The sequence below is a fragment of the Boleophthalmus pectinirostris genome, unplaced genomic scaffold (genome assembly GCF_026225935.1).
Source record: "Boleophthalmus pectinirostris isolate CB_2022bp ecotype Guang Dong unplaced genomic scaffold, ASM2622593v1 HiC_scaffold_23, whole genome shotgun sequence".
NCBI classification, from domain to species: Eukaryota; Metazoa; Chordata; class Actinopteri; order Gobiiformes; family Gobiidae; genus Boleophthalmus; species Boleophthalmus pectinirostris.
In genome coordinates this window covers 29,077,432-29,098,764 of record NW_026571207.1, presented here as the reverse complement: position 1 = coordinate 29,098,764, position 21,333 = coordinate 29,077,432, and the positions used below count along the sequence as shown (strand labels likewise).

Here is a 21,333-nt window from a genome sequence, read left to right as displayed (position 1 = left end):
GCATAATGAATTGGTAATGGCTTTTGCTGAAAATGTTCTGTCTATAACTAGGATTTAACCAGGTCTGAATCAGAACACAACACACTAAACCATGTCTTAAAGGTGCATTATGTAACTTTTCAGGTGGATGGGTTTGCTATCTGCTTGTTGCCATGGAGATGTAATGACTTTGCTTGGAAATGCAATAGTAATACATATCTGACTTCCATTTATTTCATTACACGCATTTTTATTGCTAAAAAATGATTCTCCTGCACCTGCTCTGTCTGTCTCCATGGAGATAGATACATTTAACACCATACTGTAGCAGACATGGCCAAAGCAATAACATCTCTATGGAGACAAGGAAATGGCAAATGCTTGATCAGAAAAGTTACATGGTGCACCTTTAAAGCGCCTATGAAAGGTCAAACTACTCATATTTACTAAGGTTACATTTATATGATGACGGTCTGAACAAAAGACGCAAAAGTGGTGTCGCGTCTCACTTTTTATTCCATGTGTAGACAATCGTTTTCGGGAGGAAGTCTGCGTGCAAACTTGAAAAATGTGTGGAATTCAATTGGGTATGCATGCCAGGCGGCTAGGTGGTGGCGCTAGGTGGTGATGTATGTGACGTAAACGTGTACGTGATGTGATCTGAGTTTTTTGTCTTGGGGAGTGCAGACGAAAACGCTATGGTGGAGCATATTCAACTTTTCCACTCTGAAGCGTGGTTTCAGATTTTTATATTTTTAAGCCCCAAAATGCCATCACCGTCTAAATGAAAGACACTATAAAATATTTTGTTGTTTTTACCCACAAGCGATCTCGTGTAAACAGGCCCTAAAACAGAGTTGAGATCATTTTATTTAAGATTTTACAAACTATTTAACTTTTTTTTTCTAGTTGGATAATTTTTTTGGTTTCTAATTTTTCTACTACTTCACTCGGAAATCATGACATCATGCTAGGGAATTTCATAACTGTTACCTAACAATTGCACTTACTGGGCCAAAACTCCTCTAAAGTACATAGAGATCATTTTTGACAAATAAAAATACCGTATTTTACGGGCTATTAGGCGCTCTGGATTATAAGATGCACTGTCATTAAATGGTCTATTTTCAAACTTTATTCACAAATAAATCGCACCAGACTTTAAACTAAACGCAACAGTTAGATGGCTCAGTCGGACTTTGTTTGTCGCGTTCACGGTGACTCTGGGCTTTGTTCAGTTGTGGCGTGTAGGGAGGGTGCTGTCTGGGACCGCTGGATTGTCGGCGTGTTCGCAGTGACTCAGTTGTTCAGTTGTGGCTAGAAGTGGCACATTGCACTCGCTTTTTTGGTTTGTTCCTCCGTTCCATTCCTCATCCACGTGGAGTGATGAGTGTGGCTGCGGGTGTTTTTCGCTGCGCCGTCGCTGTCTGCTCAGTGCGTGTTGGTGCGGTTTGGTAGTTTACTGAAGTCGTGCTGGGACACCCGAGTGGATTCGTGTATAGGGTGCTCTAGCTTGCGGGGCGCGCAGTCCTTTTTGATGGGGTTAGAGGCTTAAGAGCCCGGAAAATACGGTACAAGAAAACCCCTTTTTTTTGGTGAAATGTGTTTCATGTGTACTCCCTAGTCTGACGCCATAAATGAGGAACTCTTTAAAATAAAACTTCCTGTAACTTTAAACTACATTTTCAGCTTTTCTTCGCAAAATTGCTTCTTGATTGGTGTAAAACTATAATTTATTTACAGTAAAAATTGCATAATTGTCAAAACTTGTCATATGCACTTTAAGTTGTTATAAATGATAACCAAAGCATGACCAACACATGAGTCTGAATTAAACTGCAGACAGAGTACCACCAGTTAACTTCAATGTATCCATATATCGCATTTTGAAGAGCACAAAAAAACACCAACAACAACAATAACAACAACAAGCCAGCGTATTCTCTTAATAACCACAATAATACATTAAACTCTATGCTGGAGCATGAGCTGAAGTTTGTCTTTTGTCCTTTTATTACATCATGCCAAGTTTTCTGCAAATGACTGTATAGCAAACATTTCAGACCAAGTAGGTATAGGTAAGGCCACACTTTTTGGAGTACCATAATCTCCTCCAAATATCCTGTCTTTTTCTGAAAACAACTAGTAACCCTGTAATTTAGATCTCTACAAAATTGTTCTGAAATGTGACTCTTGTATTAGTTTGTCTGTTCATATTTCAGTCTTTTTGTCAACTTTCTTCATACAGAATCATATTATTGACACATAAATCGCAAATCTAATCACAGTGTCAGAAAAATCACAATTAGATATTTTTAGCTAATTTTAGATATTGGCTCGGGACCAGGACTAGAACTGGACTAAACCAAATTTACATTGTTTCTAATATTAGTCATAAGACAAGGCAGTGTAATTGAAACAAGAATAGCTATTGTTAGGTTTCAAATGACACTTGTATAGGCCAATAATATTTAATACAGATGGGGGGCTGATAAAATGAATAATGCAAAATCATTGAATTAAACATTTGTGAATTTTCCTTGTAGATATTTTATGTCAAAGTCCAATGTATCAATGAGAAAAACTGGCTCTTGCTTTGACATGGCAATATGAAACTGTCACGTTACAGAATCTGAAAACCATTTCAGAAAACCAACAAGTAATTGATACTTTGCAGCAGATGTCATCAATATTCTCTGTGGATGTGAAGCTAACTGAAAGCACTATTCTGTTGGAAGCTCTGGTACTCAAATTTGACTTTAAGTATGAGCTTGAGTTTTTGTTTTGTTTTTAACACAATTTGACCATAAAGAACTGACTTAGCTGGAACTACAACAGGTCAAATCATTGGTGCTGTTGTGCATTTGTTGTCTTTTTCACATAACAATATAGTAACAAGCAATCAGTTTTTTAGTTAGTAACTTTCATCTTAAACTGGACCACAGACTCCTGAAATTGTGTTGTTCAAATCAATTTGGTGTTTATTTTCTTGAGTTTTCAGACATCTTTAAACTGTATGCATTGTGTCACTATGGGATCTACTCAACATTCCACTACAGAATTCAATAGGCCATAGTTTACCTGTAGCGTGAGTGAGCCCCCACACTTCCTGTCCGTAGATGTCCGTCTTGTTCCAGACCAGTCTATGGACCAGACCAGGCCCAGCGGGGTACCACCTCTGATACAGCCTCCCCTGCACTGAGGCACGGACATGGACTTTGGAGAGGCCACCCAAGGGAGACACCGGGGATGAGGGAGACGGAGGAGTGAGCAACACCCGGAGCAGTGACTGGTAGCCCGCTGCTCGTGTGCTCAAATAGCTGAGTTTGACAAAAGCACCGGGGATTGAAACTTCCTCTTGGACTGCCTGCGGAGAATAAGAAGGAGCAAAGTGAGACAAGGCAGACTGAAGAGAATTTTACTGAGGAGGGGAAATACAGTTGGGTGGAATAGCTTTAACAAAAACTGCATTTTATTATGGCTGCAAGGTTCATCATAATCGAATAGAAATTTGAATGGACACAAATCCCGAATCGCAAAGGCTGCAATATTTGAAGTACCATAACTTTTCTTCACAGACCACTAAATATCCAATTTTGAATGCAACAACTCACTCATGTAGTTCTGTACAAACATCTTCTGAAATGTGATTCTTTTATTAGTTTTTCAGTTCATAGGCTTATTTGTGAATGTGAAATGTGAAAACAGCATACATTTAAAATGTGAACTTTGAACAGAATCCTATTATTAACCCACAATAAAACATAAACAGTTAATGGTCAGAAAAATCACAATTAGATATATTGCCCAAGTTTTTCATCCCTACATCTTATTTTGAATTTTTGTTACAGAACATTTTGGAAAGGTTTATCTTTTTAGAAAGATTTTTATGAGTAGATCTTGTTCATTGACTTGGCACATTTCCATGGCCAGTACAAATCTAACAACGCTAGAAAGAAAAGTGCACACCACAGACACCAGGAGAATCGTATAAGATCTTAAATCTCTGATCACAAAGACTGCAGCGGGATACGACTGCCTATCACAGGCTACAAAATTGTGAGCATACGCAATGAGACTCTTAAGTGTTCAAAAGATCAGAGCATTGCACTTCTAGTTTAGATACAAGACAAACATGTTGTAATTATTTGTGAAATGTGGTGCAATACTTCCGATACATAGTTTTTAATGCACAAAAGGCTGGCAATAAAGTACACAGGAACTATCACTAATCTGCAGCTTCACCCCGACCCGCAAGCTGTGTGGATGTAAACATACTGTACACACAAGGAACTACTCTCACCTTTTTACTTGTAAAGAGTGCCTCAAACCAGCGCGGTTTTGTGGACTGGATGTCATTATTAGCGGAGGACAAATTCTATGAATAATATGGATGAGATGCTGCAGTTTAAATTTAAAAATTTACGAGAGATGAATAAATCATTTTCACTATTTAAGCAAGTTTGTATCTTGCGCCTCTGTGTCCATCACTCCTCTGCCCCTGAAGCTCTATTTTATTGGCTGTTACCAGTGTTGTTGATGTTTAGTGGTTGCAATCTGACAGAGCAACTCAGAGTCACACTGACACCACACACATGAGGAGCACAGCGGCTACAAAATCACATACGAAGACAAAAATCGGGTCACGCCTCCTCAAACTCAAGAAGAAGCAAATAGCAGCCTAAACCAGGCAAATTTTCCTGCAGTGCATGGGATTGCGAGACAGTGTGAAGCAAGCATTATGGGGTTCTGATGCTAAATTATTATAACCTATAAGTATTACCTTGTAGCATACATAGATTTGACTGTATTATATTCTATGTTCATTTATTATCTAGTCTTATTAAACTAAACCTATGTAAGAAATTGTTAGGTTGTTCTGGGACTTTGCTGTTGCAACACTTCTCGTATGTCAACTTATAAAATGGCTTCATTAATCGGAGTTCAGTTGTGCGAGTTATCACAGTAACATTTTTCACATAGTTCTTCATATTCTTAGATAATTACTAAGTTTGCACACCTCTGGAATTTCCAAGGTGTATAATCACTAAGTATAATATTTACTAGTTAATGTGTAAGCGGGAGGTACAGGGTGAAACCATCCATGCATTAAGGTGTTTTAAGGCCAAAATAAACACGGCATTCACAACCACAACACAGAACAACATTTGAAAGTATAATCTCTAAAACAAATCTGTCTCTGGTTTATTGTTTTTATCAGACTCCACCATCTGTGAGATTAAGAGCTAATGGGAGGCTGCGGCAGACATGTTTTCATCCACACTTTCCACAGTTTTGATTACCTTAAATCAACCAACTTTTTCTGATGAGAGGTTTTAGGCGCCGTGCTTTTCATTTTTGATCTTTATTTGTCCAGAGGTAATATTTTCAGAGAGGATTAACCCATAATGGTTCACTAATCAGGCCTAGTTTTGTTGGTTATTTTAAAAGGGCAGATCAAGAGATAAGTAGAGACATTAACAAATATAAAAACTTCACTGGATTCAATATGTGCTTTTGCAAAAAACAGAAAGACTTTTAGCAAAGCATTTGCCCTTAGGTATATTGTAATCACTGGCTGTTATAACATTATTTGATTTCTGAAGTTATCAGATTACTGAGAACCATTTACATTTAATGTAAATCTGATTTATTTCTGGTTGTTCACACATGTGCAGGTTATGAAAAGGAAAATTATGAAAATGACAAACTCACATAACAAAGACAAAAATGTAAATTAAAATGTTACTGATTAAATTAGTTACTCGAATTTACACAAAAATGTGCTAAATAACTGTTGCACATCACCTAGTTCTTTGATGATCAAATTAGGGTCAAAAGTATAAAAAAAATCTGATACTAATTGATACTAAACTGGTATCAAAATTAGATACTCATTTGAGCAGGTATCGATACTAAAAATGTCCCGTTCAGAGGACAGAAATCAACCTTTCCTGAATAACTTCAGAATGATCTTGAGCTGTATCAGAACAAGTAGAAGTATCATATAGACTGGTATTTGCGAGTAGTGGAGTACAGTGAAGAACTTTGGTCATAGCAGCTATTATCCTCTAGATAGAAAGGTCATCCTGGACTTAAATGAAAGCTTATAAACTTGGGGAGTTTTTCATGTAAATCTGAGGCAGTGATATATGTAATAAAATGCTTGAAAATGATCACTTTTGATGACAATGTGTCAGGCGGACAGACCTTTTTTTTTTGTCTTTTGGGGTAAGTTGAGGGTAATATTTGACAACAGAAAGGCAGCAAGCCCCAGAATAGTTTTCTGCTAATTTTCCCCATGTGTCAGGATACACCAAACAAAAGTTTAGGGTTCTTTGACCATGTATGCAGTTGCAGTACCTTAGTATTTACAGTTACAAAATTTTTCAAATAGCTTTTCTTAAAAAGGGCATTTTTTTGGGCCCTGGGACCAAACAGGGCCGAGTTGGGGGTGTTCCCTATCAACTTGTGATAGTCCAAGACATAAGCTTACAGCAAATAATAGTGAAAAAAAGGTAGCAAAAACATCCTAAGTAGTGGACCTGGCTCCCGGCCTATATACGCCCATGGACCACTATGGAACCTATTTGGACCACTGAAGGATTACACAGATATAACACCACATGGTAATAATAATAATAATAATAAAAAAAAAGTACTATGATTTAATGTAATAATTATATTCTATTGTCTAAAGTGTTTTTATCATCGTGGTATCAGAATTGGTACTGAGTCTATTCCTTAGTAAGAGAGTACTGTGACAACACTACAGTATATCATATTTCTTTTGTTCATGTACAGACACCAAAAATTAGATCTAATTATTGTGCAATCTGATTATTCTAGTCCAGATCGTTTCACAGGCCATGTAAATGTAATGTACCCATTGAACCTGACCTCCAGCTGTCTTTGAGGCCCCTCATTTGCTTGTGTCTGAGCAGAACCGCGATTTACATTGACTTCATTTAGTATTTGCATGATGTAAATATGGAATGAGCTAAATTTGCAGAAATGTGAGACGCCGGAGTTGGTTTGTTGCTGAGCTGTTGCAAAATACATCTAAAGCTCATTTTCATCGACTGTCATGTGTCCAGGTTAATCTGAATACGCATTTACATTTAGGCCATATTAACATACAGTGTACCTGCATCCTCCCCCACTGTCCCCCCAACCCAGATCCCATAACACACAAGCATGGATTATATTTAAAGGGCCCATTTTACACGTATTATTTTCTGATCTATGTCATAATGTCGTTTCCTTATCACAAACATACCTGGAGTTGTGTTTTGTTTAATTCACACATATTTAGTATATTCTTCTCTCAAACAGAAAACACTTTGTTCCACCTTGTGATGTCACGTGATAATACAGGAAGTGTCTTTAAACTCCATACATTTTCACTAGAATCATGTAGATAATTTCAGCCCTAGAATTGATCAACTCTGCTGAACTAAAGGTAAAATGTAGCTTTTAACTTGAAAACTACTACTTCATGATATCATAAGGTGGAACAGAGCATTTTGAGCTTTGGAGATGTTACTTAAACATGTATAAATGAAATAAAACACAACTCCATGTATGTTTTTGAGGAGGTAACAACATTATAACATGGCTTAAAGCTCCCAAGAAATAATTTTGTGCAATAAAGGACCTTCAAATTAAATAAAACTGAACTAAACCCTAAAAGATCACAACTTCAGAATTTGATAAGTTGAATAATCAGATAAGCAAAAAAACTAACATTTTGGACTAATTTTAAATTCTAAAATTGTGTTAGACTGATGTAATACTGCAATCATATCGTCTTCATTATAATAATTTATTCTATTCACAGTTTTGCCGTTTGTATAAACTGACGATTCAGCCAATATTATACCACTTACTTAGCTATACTGTCAGCAGTGATTAATTGAGTGTTGACATGTGGTGGGTGGAAAAATTGGAAGGGCAACTGAACAATATGTAACAACAACAACAACAACAATTTATTTATAACGTAATGGCTGACTCAGACTGTCTCAATAGGTTGAATATTGAACTAGTAAATTACAACAGAGAAGTAGTGAGGAAAATATTGATACAGACTAATTATATTTTGACTTAATATAATTTTGTCCTTCGGTGATTCTTTGTGTATAAAATTGCCTCTGTATTAACTCAAAAATAAGACTAATGAACACAATTTACATTTAAATATTAAATTTGTCCATCACACCTTTATTCAGTTGATTTGTTTCCTTAATGATACTTCAGAAACATGCATTCTGTCTATGAGTGGGCTCGCTTTTCCACAGATATGATGTGCAGTTTTGCCTGGGGATGTCATCAGCTTGTCTCCATCGAGATAGATAAGTTTATCCCATATTCCAGGCAAAGAAATAGTATCTCCATGGAGACAAACAGGTGACAGACTTTCCACCCGAAAAGTTACAAAGTGCATCTTTAAATAGTAAAACCATTTAAGATCCCATAGCATGCACAATTGACTCTTGGGAGTTTTTAGATAACTCAAAAACATACCTGGAGTTGTGTTTTGTGTCATTCATGTTTGAGTAATCCTTTATCATAAGTCTGTCCAAAGCTCAAAATACTTTGTTCCACCTTGTGATGTCATGTAGTGGTAGTTTTCAAGTTAACAGCGACCTTTTACCTTTAGTTAAGTAGAAATTGGCAATTCCAGAACTGAAATCATCCAAGTGATCCTAGTGAAGGTGTGCAGAATTGAAAAACACAGTGGAGCACTTCCTGTATTTCCACATGAACAGAGGGTTTTATGTTTGAGAAAAGAATTCAGCCCAAGGGGTTGTGTTTTAAACATGAAACAAAACACAACTCCAGTTTATGTCTTTGATGAGGAAACAACAACAACATAACACAGATCAGAAAATAGCTTTAATATGCATTCATTCACTGTAGTTTACCTGTAGTTCTGGTATAGCAGCCCCTTTATCAGAACAGGCTCCTGTGTATCTTGGCAGAGGATAGGGAAGCACCAGTGGATACGGACTCAACACACTCATGACATCACACTTTGGAGTCTCCACTTCCTCTCTGGACATGGTCACCTGATCCAAAACCAGGAAGTTGTTGTTGGGTGTCCATATTGTGCGAGTTTGGGGTAGAAAGGGCGGTCGCTGGAACATCAGGGTCACGGACATGGCTCCCAAAGTCACCACATCAAAACTATAATTCAATAACAGACGTACTATTAGATTCAGTGAGAGGAAGATGAAATAATGCTGTGTTTTGTGCTTGTTTGCAGTTTAGGGCTGTACCTCCCGTCCTTCCTGCTGATTGTGTAGCCGTATTCAGGATGCTGTGGGAAGGTGATGTTGACTCCTACCAAAGGAGACCCATCCTGGAGAGCCACGTTCCCACGAATTACTGCCACTCGACTGGAAAGACAAAGGAGAAAAAAGGTAAAAAGAGAAAATATAGAAACGTAAACAACACAAGGCAGCGCTGACAGCTTTATAATGATGGAGGGCATAATCATTGTGTGAAAGCCACACTGCATTGTGGCGCACTCACCCAACGACCTTGTGTAGGAAGAAAACTACTGCAAGTATTCAGCAGCAGGACAGGGAAGTACACAACTGTACACAAGTAAAAGTATACTACAAAGCAATGTATATACATATAATTTCAAGTACTCAGAGGTACAGAAGGAGAAGTACACAAAGTCCACGACTGTACACATGTAAAAGTATTGTAGAAAACAATGACATGCATACACGTTTATGGTCGCACTTTATTTTACACTGCACTTGATGCACTGAGTCGACTTTGTTAAGTACAATGAAACACACTGTGTATCATACTGTAATTACATTGTACCTATGGTTAGGGTCCTTGTTTACAATTTATATTAAGCATTTTATAATTTATTGTGTAAATGTCCAAATTATGCATTTTCAAACAATATAAAAAAAAAAAAAAGTAAATACAACAGCACAAAAAAAAAAAAAAAAAACACAAACAAACAAACATGAAAATGGGAAACACTTTGTATGTTTTCAGTTATAACATTAAATATATGAATACTTCTGCTTATTAACACATTTAATCTGTGCTGGTCATATCAATACGCTTAAACTGTAGGCAGTATCATTGTACTACAAAAATTTACAGCACAGTCACATTCTCCTTTGTCAATCTACACAAATTAGATAAGAATTCAAGTATTTTAAAAATTCATAAAAAAGGGAAATACGGAAAATCAGTGATACACTGCAGTAAAATAAAATTATTTTCATGAGTAAGTTTAAAATGGTTCATGTTGTCAGTGTAACAGCTTATTAGCGCATTGAGTCTGATATGCTGTGTAAACCACTAAACTTAAACTATCGATGCACAGTTGAACTACAGGGAGGATTATGATTCAGTGAAAAAGTTGGTCAAATGAATGGACGTCACAGCCCCTCACTGGGCTTAAAAAGCAGAGCTACATTATACAGCCTCAATGACCTTCACTGAGAAACAAAGCACTCACAATCTGCCTGCATGACGTTGTACAAGAACCGTAAATATAACTCCACACAGTAAAACGTCTCACAATGTCACAGAACAGCTCAAACTTCACATCACGTTTGAGTTTGTGTGCCAGAAGAACCTGCGGCGAAAATGGCACCTCTGATTTGAATATTAATGCGCTGGATTACAATGAGCCAACATCTGGAGTTATGTCTCATCCAAGCAAATAAAAACAGGATTTATATGAGAGATGTACAAGCTGTATTTCCATATTTTTACTGAAAGGATAAATAAAAAGTGAATGAGATTAGTCTAGCCACTGTTTTCTCATAGCTCAATAAGCCTAAGCTTGTTTCTATTACACTTTACAGCCATCACAGCGCAATAAATAAATCAATACATTTAATTAAGTCAAAATGTTTAAAAAATGTTCATTGCATTACATTTTTAACTTAACTCTCTTTTAACTCTTTTAACTTTCCAAAAGAAAAGTTACACAATGCAGCTTGAATCTTGAATCTTCTGTATCACTAAATCACAAATCCAAATATCTTTATGAAGAATGAGCATATATACGACGGTAATGACTGTGTGACCACAACTGTCCTATTTGTTACTCTTGTCCGGAAAGCACACATCGATTTTCTTTCCAAAAACAAGAAGCTTTAATGAATCCATGTGTTTATTGAAGTGAACAGCGGAGGACAAATCGCATTGTGACCTTTCTGAACAATACATCACTTCCTTCAGACATCGACTGAGGAGTCTCTTTCAGACACAAACTCACAACGCTCTTATGGTGAGAAAAACACTTGATCATTAGCAGTCAAGGTGGGAGGTATTTGAAAAACAAGGAAAGTGTATTATTATAGTATATTATCAAAAATATATATTATGATATTGTTTGTATTGATAAGTTTTGAAACAATGCAAGATTAGTATCCTGACTAAATGTATAGTAAATGAAAAGCAGTTACATCTTTCATGTTATTTTATTGTTACTATTTGTGCATTACTTGGACCACAATCACAACATTTATTTGCATTTTAACACTTTTTCCAAACTTTTAACTATTGTAAAAAGCTGCAACTACTTTGAGTTTATAAAACAAATATTTTTTTTTTGCCAGTCCTGCTGCCCTTTTCTATTGTGGACTGGAGAAAAAGATCACTAATGATACAACTGTAAAACAGAAAACTAAATAATTCTGTTTCCTCATCAAAAATGTGCCCGGAGTTGTGTTTTGTTTCATTCACACAAACTCTGCATATCTTCTCTCGAACAGAAACACTCAGAAACAGAAACCTTGTGATGTCATGTGGTAATACAGGAAGTGCTCAACTGTGTTTTCAAACTCCAAAAACCTTCACTAGAGTCATGTGGATAATTTCAGCTCTGGACTTGCCAATCTCTATTGAACTAAAGGTAAAAAGTAGCTGTTAACTAAAACTAAAAAAGCGGTAGCTTTATGACATCACAAAATGGAACAGAGCATTTTGAGCTTTGGAGATGCAGACAAACGAATAATAAAGAATTACTCAAACATATGTGAATGAAACAAAATTGAACTCTGGGTATTCGGTTTTCGATGAGGTAAAAACATTCTAACATGGCTTCAAGCTCACAAGAATCCATTTTGTGTAATATAGGACCTTTAATAGTTAATTGCATAAAAAAAAATAACACTAACTGACATATTGCGCACCATACAATTCTACTTTTTAGTTTATTTCAGGTCATGTGCCCAGACCTTTTCTAAATCCTGTCCACAAGCATAATTATCCATAATAATTATCCAAATGTATTCGTTTATTTAATTAGACTATACAGTAATTGCCACCTTCTGCACAGTACCTCTGGGTTGAACTGAGGTGTCCCACTCGGGGGACAAACCAGGGACCTGCGTTTCTACGGTGATATCGAGTGTCGCGTGATTATCGTCCTGACGTAAAACAGAGGCAGAGATTTCTCATAATTATGGCTTTCGCTGATGCTGTTAGAAGGTCCGGATGAGGAGAGGCAGCTCAGAGAGACCCCAGTAACTGAAAACTGAAAACTGATTGGGACTTCATCCATCTTTCCACGTTTGCCAAAGGAAGTGTCCGGGAGCTCCAGTGAACAATTAAAGCCTGAGACGAGAAGAGCTCCACTGACCACAGGAGCTGTCAGTGTCATTTTTCAAACTGTGAGGGGCTTCTGCACTGGATAAATGGCCAGCCTGACAGTGGAATTTGGCTAATAGACAAGAAGTAATTGGTTGGAAGTTGTTGTTTGTCAGAGAAATAGGATTTACAGAGAATTAGGGGAGAAAAAAGTATGTCTCATCTCATTTAGAGCCTATATTCACTTTAATCAGGAAGTTCCCATTGGGGTACTTTTCTGGCTGTGTTGTGTATCGTTGCCAATCTCAATACAAATACGTTCTAAATTGATTACAAAACTGTTTGTCAGTCCACCCAGAGTATTGACTTTTATTTCATGTTATATTTTATCTTTATTTAACCAGGAGGTCCCATTGAGATTCAGGCCAATGTAAGCAATAAGCTTGTCACAATAATTATCATATTGAACTGAACAATATATTTTGGGGACTCAATATTTATCATGTATAATTTTTCTTCATAAAAGTGAGGGCACTTTTGTAGTAATCCAAATACTTTTGAGCTGTAAAAGGTTAAATATGTGACTACTATGGCTAATTCATGCCCTTTTAATGATACTGTCTATTTTGAAATGGTTCACTAGAATTATCTTGTATTGCTGTTATTTCAAGTCGTTTCAGGGCCTGTTTACATGAGAATGCTTGTGGGTAAACACATCAAAATATTTTAGCAAAAGTGCCTTTTGTTTAGATGGTGACGACATTTTTGGGGCTTAAAAACACAAAAATCTGAAGCCACCCTCCAAAGTTGAATACGCTCCGCCGTAGCGTTTCCGTCTACACTGCCCAAGACGCAAAACTCTGGTCAGATCTGCTCCTGTTGCATACGCATTTACGTCACACACTTTTGCGTCACACAAAAACTACAGTGACGTAAGGTCCGTAAAATTAAAATACATACAGCTGGCTCTTCTAACATTTCCAGATGTCAGTGTAATATTGGGTGACACTTTCCTTTAATATCAGTCAAGCATGTTATAATTCCATTTCTTGATTAATTTAACCTACACATAAATTTATCCATGAGGTTCCTCATTAGAGCCTGGAATGTGGGAATATTTGCAGTCACAAACAAAGCACGAGCACTTTCCCACCTTGGAGTCTTTAGCAGAATTGTGAGAGCATCATTATATGTCACCTTAATCTTATGCATCTTTGCTTTGCTGTAATTACACCATAGGTGACCTGTGTACAGTCGTTTTGACATCATTTGTACACATTTGTGTGCCAGCATATTATAATATGCAGCACTATATAATTGGCAGCACTATTATTGTATATCACAGTATATCTCTGAACCAATATATCGAACTTAGTGACAAGGTAGAAGCCAACACAATCAAAACAAAACAATAAAATCACAAAATATCACATTATGAAACAATTTGCAGCAGTTTTCTATAGTTCTCTGGTGAAATGAATGGGATTTCCGTGTAACCAGGAAGTTAGTAGAAGCCAGATGTAAAAGTGCGTGGGGTGGAATATAATGAATAAGTCACTATTTATGTTTTTTTTATAATTCTTGTGCAGTAGCTTCAAATACTATTAAGCTATCTAGCTAAGAGTAGATGAAGAAAGTAAACAACATAAGCTTGTGTTTGAGCTGCATTAAAGCATTTCTTTCTTTTTTTTAGCCCACCTCTGCATCTTTTTGCTCATGATTTCTTTCGCTACACCCATAAATCTCCTCTTTGGTCTTGCCTTCTGTTTCTTGGCAGCTCTAACCTCAGTATTCTACCCATATATTCACTCCTTGTCCTCTACCATATATTCACTCTCTCTCCTCTGTACCATATTCACTGTCCCTCATTTGTCTGTACACCTCTCATTGCCATTCTTATTTTTATAGTACAGTAATTTATTCAAAATATTTTTATTAAAGCACTTTAAACTTAAACAATTTTGGCTCTTTGCAGGGTCATTGCATTATTTTTAAATTCATACCTTGAAAGACAGTAAAAGTATCTCTAGCTTGTCTATCTTATTACAGCCAAGAACAGCCTGTAATAATATCTGCCGGCATGAATTTTAGCGAGCTGTGAGTTAAGTTTTTAGACAGACACTATGTTTAGTCGATCTGGTCTGAAATAAAATCGTAATTTACCCAGAATGCATTTTACTGCACTCATTCTTATTATAGCCCCAAACTAAACAGCTTTGAGTCAGAAACATCAATTTTCCCCAGACAGGAGCTGAAGTATTTGTTGATTTGTTGTCTTCTCCCATCTGAAGTTTTTAGGACGCCCTCCACAGCGGCAGAAGCAGCAGCGGCAACAGCAGCAGCGGTGGTGGTGGTGAGCTCTGAAATATTGATGCTGACACTTTTACAACTGGTGTCAGTGAATGACACATTAAGCATTAATGCACAAACAAACAGTGGTCTGAAGGACAGTGTTCAGAGCGGAGGAGGTCCCAGGAGGAGCACGCAGACATGGGTCCACATAAAGGAGCCCGATCATAGCCAGACGGAGGATTTTTCATTACGCCGATAATGACCAGGGACTATTTTAACGCAGAGACAGATTAGACCATTATGTGCTATTCACGTCTTTCAACGCAGGACAAATGGAGGATGGGTCAAATCAGGAAAAGCAAACAATTCAACTGACTATATTTTAAAAGTGCACCGTGTGACTTTTCTGGTGGAAGGTCCGTTACCTCCTTGTCCGTGGTGATTGTCGCTTTGTCCAGAATGCTCCACAGCATTAAATGTATCTTTCTCCACCAAGCCAAGTTACACGTCAGATCTTTTTTAAGCAATAAAAGCACCTGTAATTGAATAAATGCAAGATAGATATGTTTGGTGACATACTGTGGAATATTTCAGGGCAAATCTCCATGAAAAACTGGAAAAAAAATCTGATGATAGACAGTCCACCAAAAAGTTACACAATGGACCTTTAATCCTTTGGGGTGGATGGAATAATAGAAATGGCAATAAAGGCAGCGTACATAGGCCTACTACTCTAGTCAAAAGCAAATGTGTAAAATGAATCAATGTTACTTTTATAGAAAGAAAATCTAACTTGTCCCAATCCTTTTCAGAACAAATCCCAGCATTTATAGGCTAAAAGAATAAATGCAAACAGTTTAAACTAACCCACTAGTTTTATAAATAGGCATGAGTTTATTGTGTTGGCAAGGATTATTAAGATTGTGGGTGTTACAGTTACATTTCAGAAAAAAAAACAAAAAACATAAAAGCTGAGTTCAAATGCGCAAGAGAGGAAAAAAAAAAATCTCTATAGAAAGTAATGTTTTTCATTAATGGTATAATGAAATCATGTTTACTTCACCCAGACCAAATGCTGAGCTATATTTAGGCCACAGTAATAAAAAAGCTTCACTTGCGAAAAGACATTAATTATGGATAGACAAACATCTGTAAACCGCATAAAAAAATCCCTCAATATCAGGCCAGTTTATTAATTGTTTCTGGTGAAATAGAAAGATGTGGATAAAAAGCTTAATAGGTGGTTCTATGTTTACACAATCATCATAAAAAGTACAACTAATTATATTATATTATATCATATTACCATAAAATACCAAATAGTCGGGTTTCAATGAACTGCCGGGTCCCCTTTAAACGCCGGGTGCAGGTGTATATATCGTTGTGTGACTCAGAATGGATAGACGATATTCTCTCCGCTGCGTTCGATCACCCTCACCTTCACTGAAAAGGTGGCGGAAAAGATGACGTTGCTGTGAAATCCCTATTTTGAAGTGACGTAAAAAAAGAAGATGGCGCAACGTAGCGAGCAGGAACTGGAAGCTTTTAGGAGTTTTGGTAATATTACTTCAATTTGGCAATTTGGAGGAAGCCAGCAATGTCATCGTAGCTGCTGTGGCGTAAGAGGAAAGATAGTGGCAAAGGGCCGAGGTGACAGGAATCGTCTGCAAAGTAGTCACCGGGCCATCATATAACGGCGACGCCTTCGAGGTGTGCTGTAAAAACTGTAAATTATACTCATACTGGCTAAAAGAATCTGAGTACCATATTTTTTTTTACCATATTTGCTGAGCATGATTTTTGTGAGGAAGGAATTAATTGCTTGCCCCAAATTGCAGCCTGGTCTCAAATAAATGCCTGGTCTGTTAAGTGATTGAAACAAATAAACACCCCAGCTATTATTTGGTATTTTACGGTATATTATACTATCTACAAGACAATGCATTTGATTAATATTTTTTGGCCAAAGTGAAAGCTGTTTTTTGAACTTTACTTCAATTTCGTGAGTTTGCAATATTTTCAAATATGACTATGACATAAGATTTATATGCTAAATATAACATTTTGATACAAGCTTAAAAATGCTCTGTCCTTTAATACAGAATTACTCCTTTAGGAATTTCTCATTTATTGTAGGACAACTAAATGACATACTGTACAGACGGTAAATACAGATTGTCATTGGCACACACACGTACACACACACAACACACACACACTAAAGATTAAACCTACCTGGTATCAAAGGGCACTTCTCCAGGGAGGGTGTGGGTGGCGCTCTTGCCCAGGAGGAAGCGTATGCGACGGTAGAAGCTGTGGGTGGGGCCTGTGGGGGGCAGGGGGCTCTGCTGCAGGAGGGACAGGGGGTCTGAAGAGCCGTGACACAGAGGGTCCGAACCACAGCTCAACTGTTCACAGCAGTCTGGGTCCACACAGTCCATCAGCCCATCTGAAGCAAAGGGAGTCAACAAACAAGACGTCAACTGGAGCGATGACGCCATGGGGAGAGGTGTAAACGGTGTGTAGGTATGGGCACATTATTATATTGTGATTTATGTTTAATATGCTAATTGTGGCCCAACCTCCCACAGTGCAAAAAGTAAAATCTAGCAAAGTTAAAATTACTTATTGATTCTGAGTATATTTCACTTGACAAGTAACATTTTCTACCAATGGAGCAAGACATTTTTGTAATTGAAATAAGAAAATATAAAAAGAAAGAAAAGAAATTGTATTCTATCGGCAAAAATATTACTTACCAAGATGAATCTACTCAAATAAAGTAAGTAATTTTTTCTTAAATAGAATATATTTTTTGCAGTGCAGTATATGCAAAGTGCTGTGTATTATTATTTATTCATTCACACTGATTATACAAAACAATAGGAATGGTTGTGAAATAGAAAAATGTATGGAATAAATGAACAAGCAATATGAACTTGAATTATTAAAAAGACAAAACCTATGCCTGAAAAAAATGTAACTTGAGATGTTCCATTTCTTACGGATAATATTTGTGTCAAATCAAAGCACATGTAGTTGATATAAATACAATCCAAGTACGAGTAGTTATAAATACACAGCTAATGGCTGGGTAGAGGAATGACAGTGTGTCAAAAACATTAATTTCAGGTCTGCAGCTGTAGCATTGACACACATAGACAACAGCGCTAAAATAAGCAATAAACAAATCAGCTGTGGACAACACTAAAACTGATTTAAACTCCAGAAAGCTCTCTCTCCATCACAGAGACAACATAAACCAGAGCAGACTTTAAAGTGCTCTTCAGATCATTGGAGTACAAGCTGTCTGTAAAATATTGAGACTTTGAGGCTAATTTAGACAATTTATTTTGCACCATTCACAACATATGACAAGATGAGAGTGTGGAGCTGAGAAAATCTTCCAAGGCTGAACTATGGCTATGTATATCTGCTGTGAGGAGACAAGGATAAAATGGCCTCAAACCTACAAGTGACAAAAACGCATGTCTTTCCCTGCTGGATCTTGATAACTCCAGTATGAATTCAATTTGGGACAGTGGACAGTTATTATTATCATTATCGCCAGTATCAATCAAATAGGATTCATTAGGAGTCATCAGCGAGCAATTATCCCATCCATTTTAGTTGTTAATCAAACTCCAGTCAGTCACTATATTAAGAAAAGGTCCATAAAGAAAACATGCAGAGATCAGGGGGAACACTGGTGATGTGAGCTGACACGAATAACATAACACAACACAACACGCAATAACACAATAACACTGGATTCACTCTGAGTCTGGGTTATTTTTAGGAAGTAAGTGATCCTTCAGTCTTCAAGATTGATATGTAAGAGGCAGGATAAATAGGTGTGCTCTGAATTGTAAGTGGGCACATGGTCAGCGGTCACATTTTTACAGAGAGAATTGCACTGCCATCCTGTGGGTCTGTGGATCTTACCTCTCAACCAGTGATATTTATGTCGAGAGTGGGATTCAAACTACCAACCTTTGGATCAGTGGGCAAACTACCAACTGAGATACTGTTGTAATGGTTGGACCGCCAGCAAAGAGCACAATCAGTCAATTATTGTAAAACCCAAAGACTAAATTAGAAGGCGGTAGGGATGTAGCAATAACCGAAATATCGTGATATCGTATCATCAATGTTCTCACAATAATATCGTGGACCAAATATATCGAATGACAAGTGTCTTTGCTTAAATTAAGAGTTATGGTGCACCATAGCTAAAAAAGACAGAGGGAACTACATAGACCATGATCCTTTGCTCAATTTCAGTGTAGAATACAAGAAGAAATAACAGTTCTTTGCACTTTTAAGTCTTAGCTCTTTCGATTAGATCTTGTCAAGGCATTTCAAGAGGAAAAAAGTAACATACTAACAGTTTTGTTTGCCTCCATAAACTATCGCAATAAATATCGTACCATGAGGTTCATAACGTGACTATAACGTATCGTGAGACATCGTTACACTCCTAGAAGGCGAGTCATTCAGCACTCGCTTTTCTCCATGGAGATGTTATTGCTTTGCCTGGAATGTTCCACAGTATGACATTACACATATCTACTGTATGTACTAATATAATAGAGACAAGCAAGTGACATAAAGTTACAGGTCAGATCTGTGGAGAGATGACCCTTCCTGTAGTAAGAATGCATGGTTCTCAAGGTATTTGTTTGGAATAAAAACTGTGATATGATTACTGCCATCCAAAGCAATAACATCCCTACGCACATAAACACATAAATGAAACATTTGTGCTAAAACCAAAAAAATAATTCAAGCAAAGTATGACTAATTGAAAACATACAAAAGAAAATTGACAACAGCCACAATTGTTATTTACTGCCGTAGTCATAGAAACGGAGGTAATCCAATCTGAAATAGCTCAAAATCAATTCTACCCGATGTGATAGAAACATGACAGGGTGCATCTGTCTGTTACATATGGCGGCGCATATATAGCACCCTGAGCACACAGCATGAATATTATTACTTTGAATCAAAAGGCAGTTATAATGTGAGCCCGGATTGGTACATATTCAAACCAAATGTAACAAAAGCTTATATGCCATCTATGTTTTCCATTTCCTGTTTCTGAAAAGCCTGGAAACACAGCTGACATTTAAATGCTGACCACAGACCAGAGGAGCTAAAGGCCAACACTGTCCCATTATAACCTGCCCATCGCCGGTACTGCCTTCTGCATTGGGCTGTCACTTCAATACGATTCACTTCTTCAGCATGAAAGCAGAAATAATTGAATCTCTAATTTCACTGTTATTAAAAGCAAATTGAAAGCGTTTGAACAATGTTTTCCCTTTTCACATGACACAGTGAAGTGAATATATAGGATGCTATTACCATGCGACGTCTATATAGTGAAATAAGACCACTTTTGCCAAACAATACCTGTCCTCCTCTGCCAACCTGACAGTAACTGAATATTGTTATGTATCTGTGAATGTTGAATCTAATTATACTTTAAAAAGACCATAAAACGCTATTTTCTGATCTGTGTTATAATGTTGTTTCCTCATCGAAAACATGCCCAGGGTTGAGTTCTGTTTCATTCACACATGTTTAGCACAGAAACAGAAAATACTCTGGTCCACCTTGTGATGTCATGTGGTAATACAGAAGTGCTCCAATGCTCCAATCCTGAGCGACATACACCTTCACTAGAGTCATATTCATATTCAGCTCTGGAACTCTCAACCAAAAGGTAAAAGCAGCAATAAATTAATTTCTTATTTCACTTTCATTAAAAGCAAATTGAATGCATTTGAAACATGTTTTTCCTTTTCACATGACACACAATGAAGTGAATATATAGGTTGCCATTACCTATATAGTGAAATAAGGATACTTTTGCCAAACAATATCCCCCTCTACCATCCTGACAGTAATTGAAACCCCCTTCAAAGTGCTTTTCATTCTGATTAGCAGTGATAGCATCTTTTTTTTTTTTCTATCGGCCCCATCTTTAGAGACAAAGAGAGAGCTGAGGGAGAGTGATATTTGCGCTACAGTAGAGGATCTGCCAATTAGACAGGACGGCCACACAGGATGATTGAAAAAAAGGCATTTGAAAAGCAGCTAGGAGATAAGAGAGGAGAGGGGCTTTAAAGCATTGTCAAAAGCATTTCACTGTCTTAATTATCTTCATGCAAGTAAAATGGAGTCACTTTAGTCATATCTATAGGGTCTAATGGTGCACTGTGAAGTGTATATAGCTCTACAGTTCATTTGTATTCAATATCAGTATTAAAGCCGTACCTGTAACTGTCTTAAAAATGTGAAAAATCAAACTAGTTCTAATTAAATGGTTTGCAGTCATCCAAAGTTATGCCTCATTTACCTTATGGGTTCTAAGTATCCTAATTATTCACTGCAATGAGTTTGTTTCGTCATCACTGTAAAGCTAACAACAACTAGCATCCTAACTGCACTTCCTGCTCTTACTAAAATAGT

General features: G+C 37.0%; 1 protein-coding gene across 1 annotated transcript in view; it reads right to left on the bottom strand.

Moving 5' to 3' along the window:
- Window positions 1-21,333, bottom strand: part of tenm1 (teneurin transmembrane protein 1) — a 514,380-nt gene that overhangs the window by 145,140 nt on the left and 347,907 nt on the right. Inside the window, 4 exon segments of the mRNA XM_055159441.1 lie at window positions 3,061-3,346; window positions 8,907-9,168; window positions 9,261-9,380; window positions 17,089-17,302. Of these exon segments, the coding sequence (XP_055015416.1) occupies window positions 3,061-3,346; window positions 8,907-9,168; window positions 9,261-9,380; window positions 17,089-17,302 (882 nt within the window).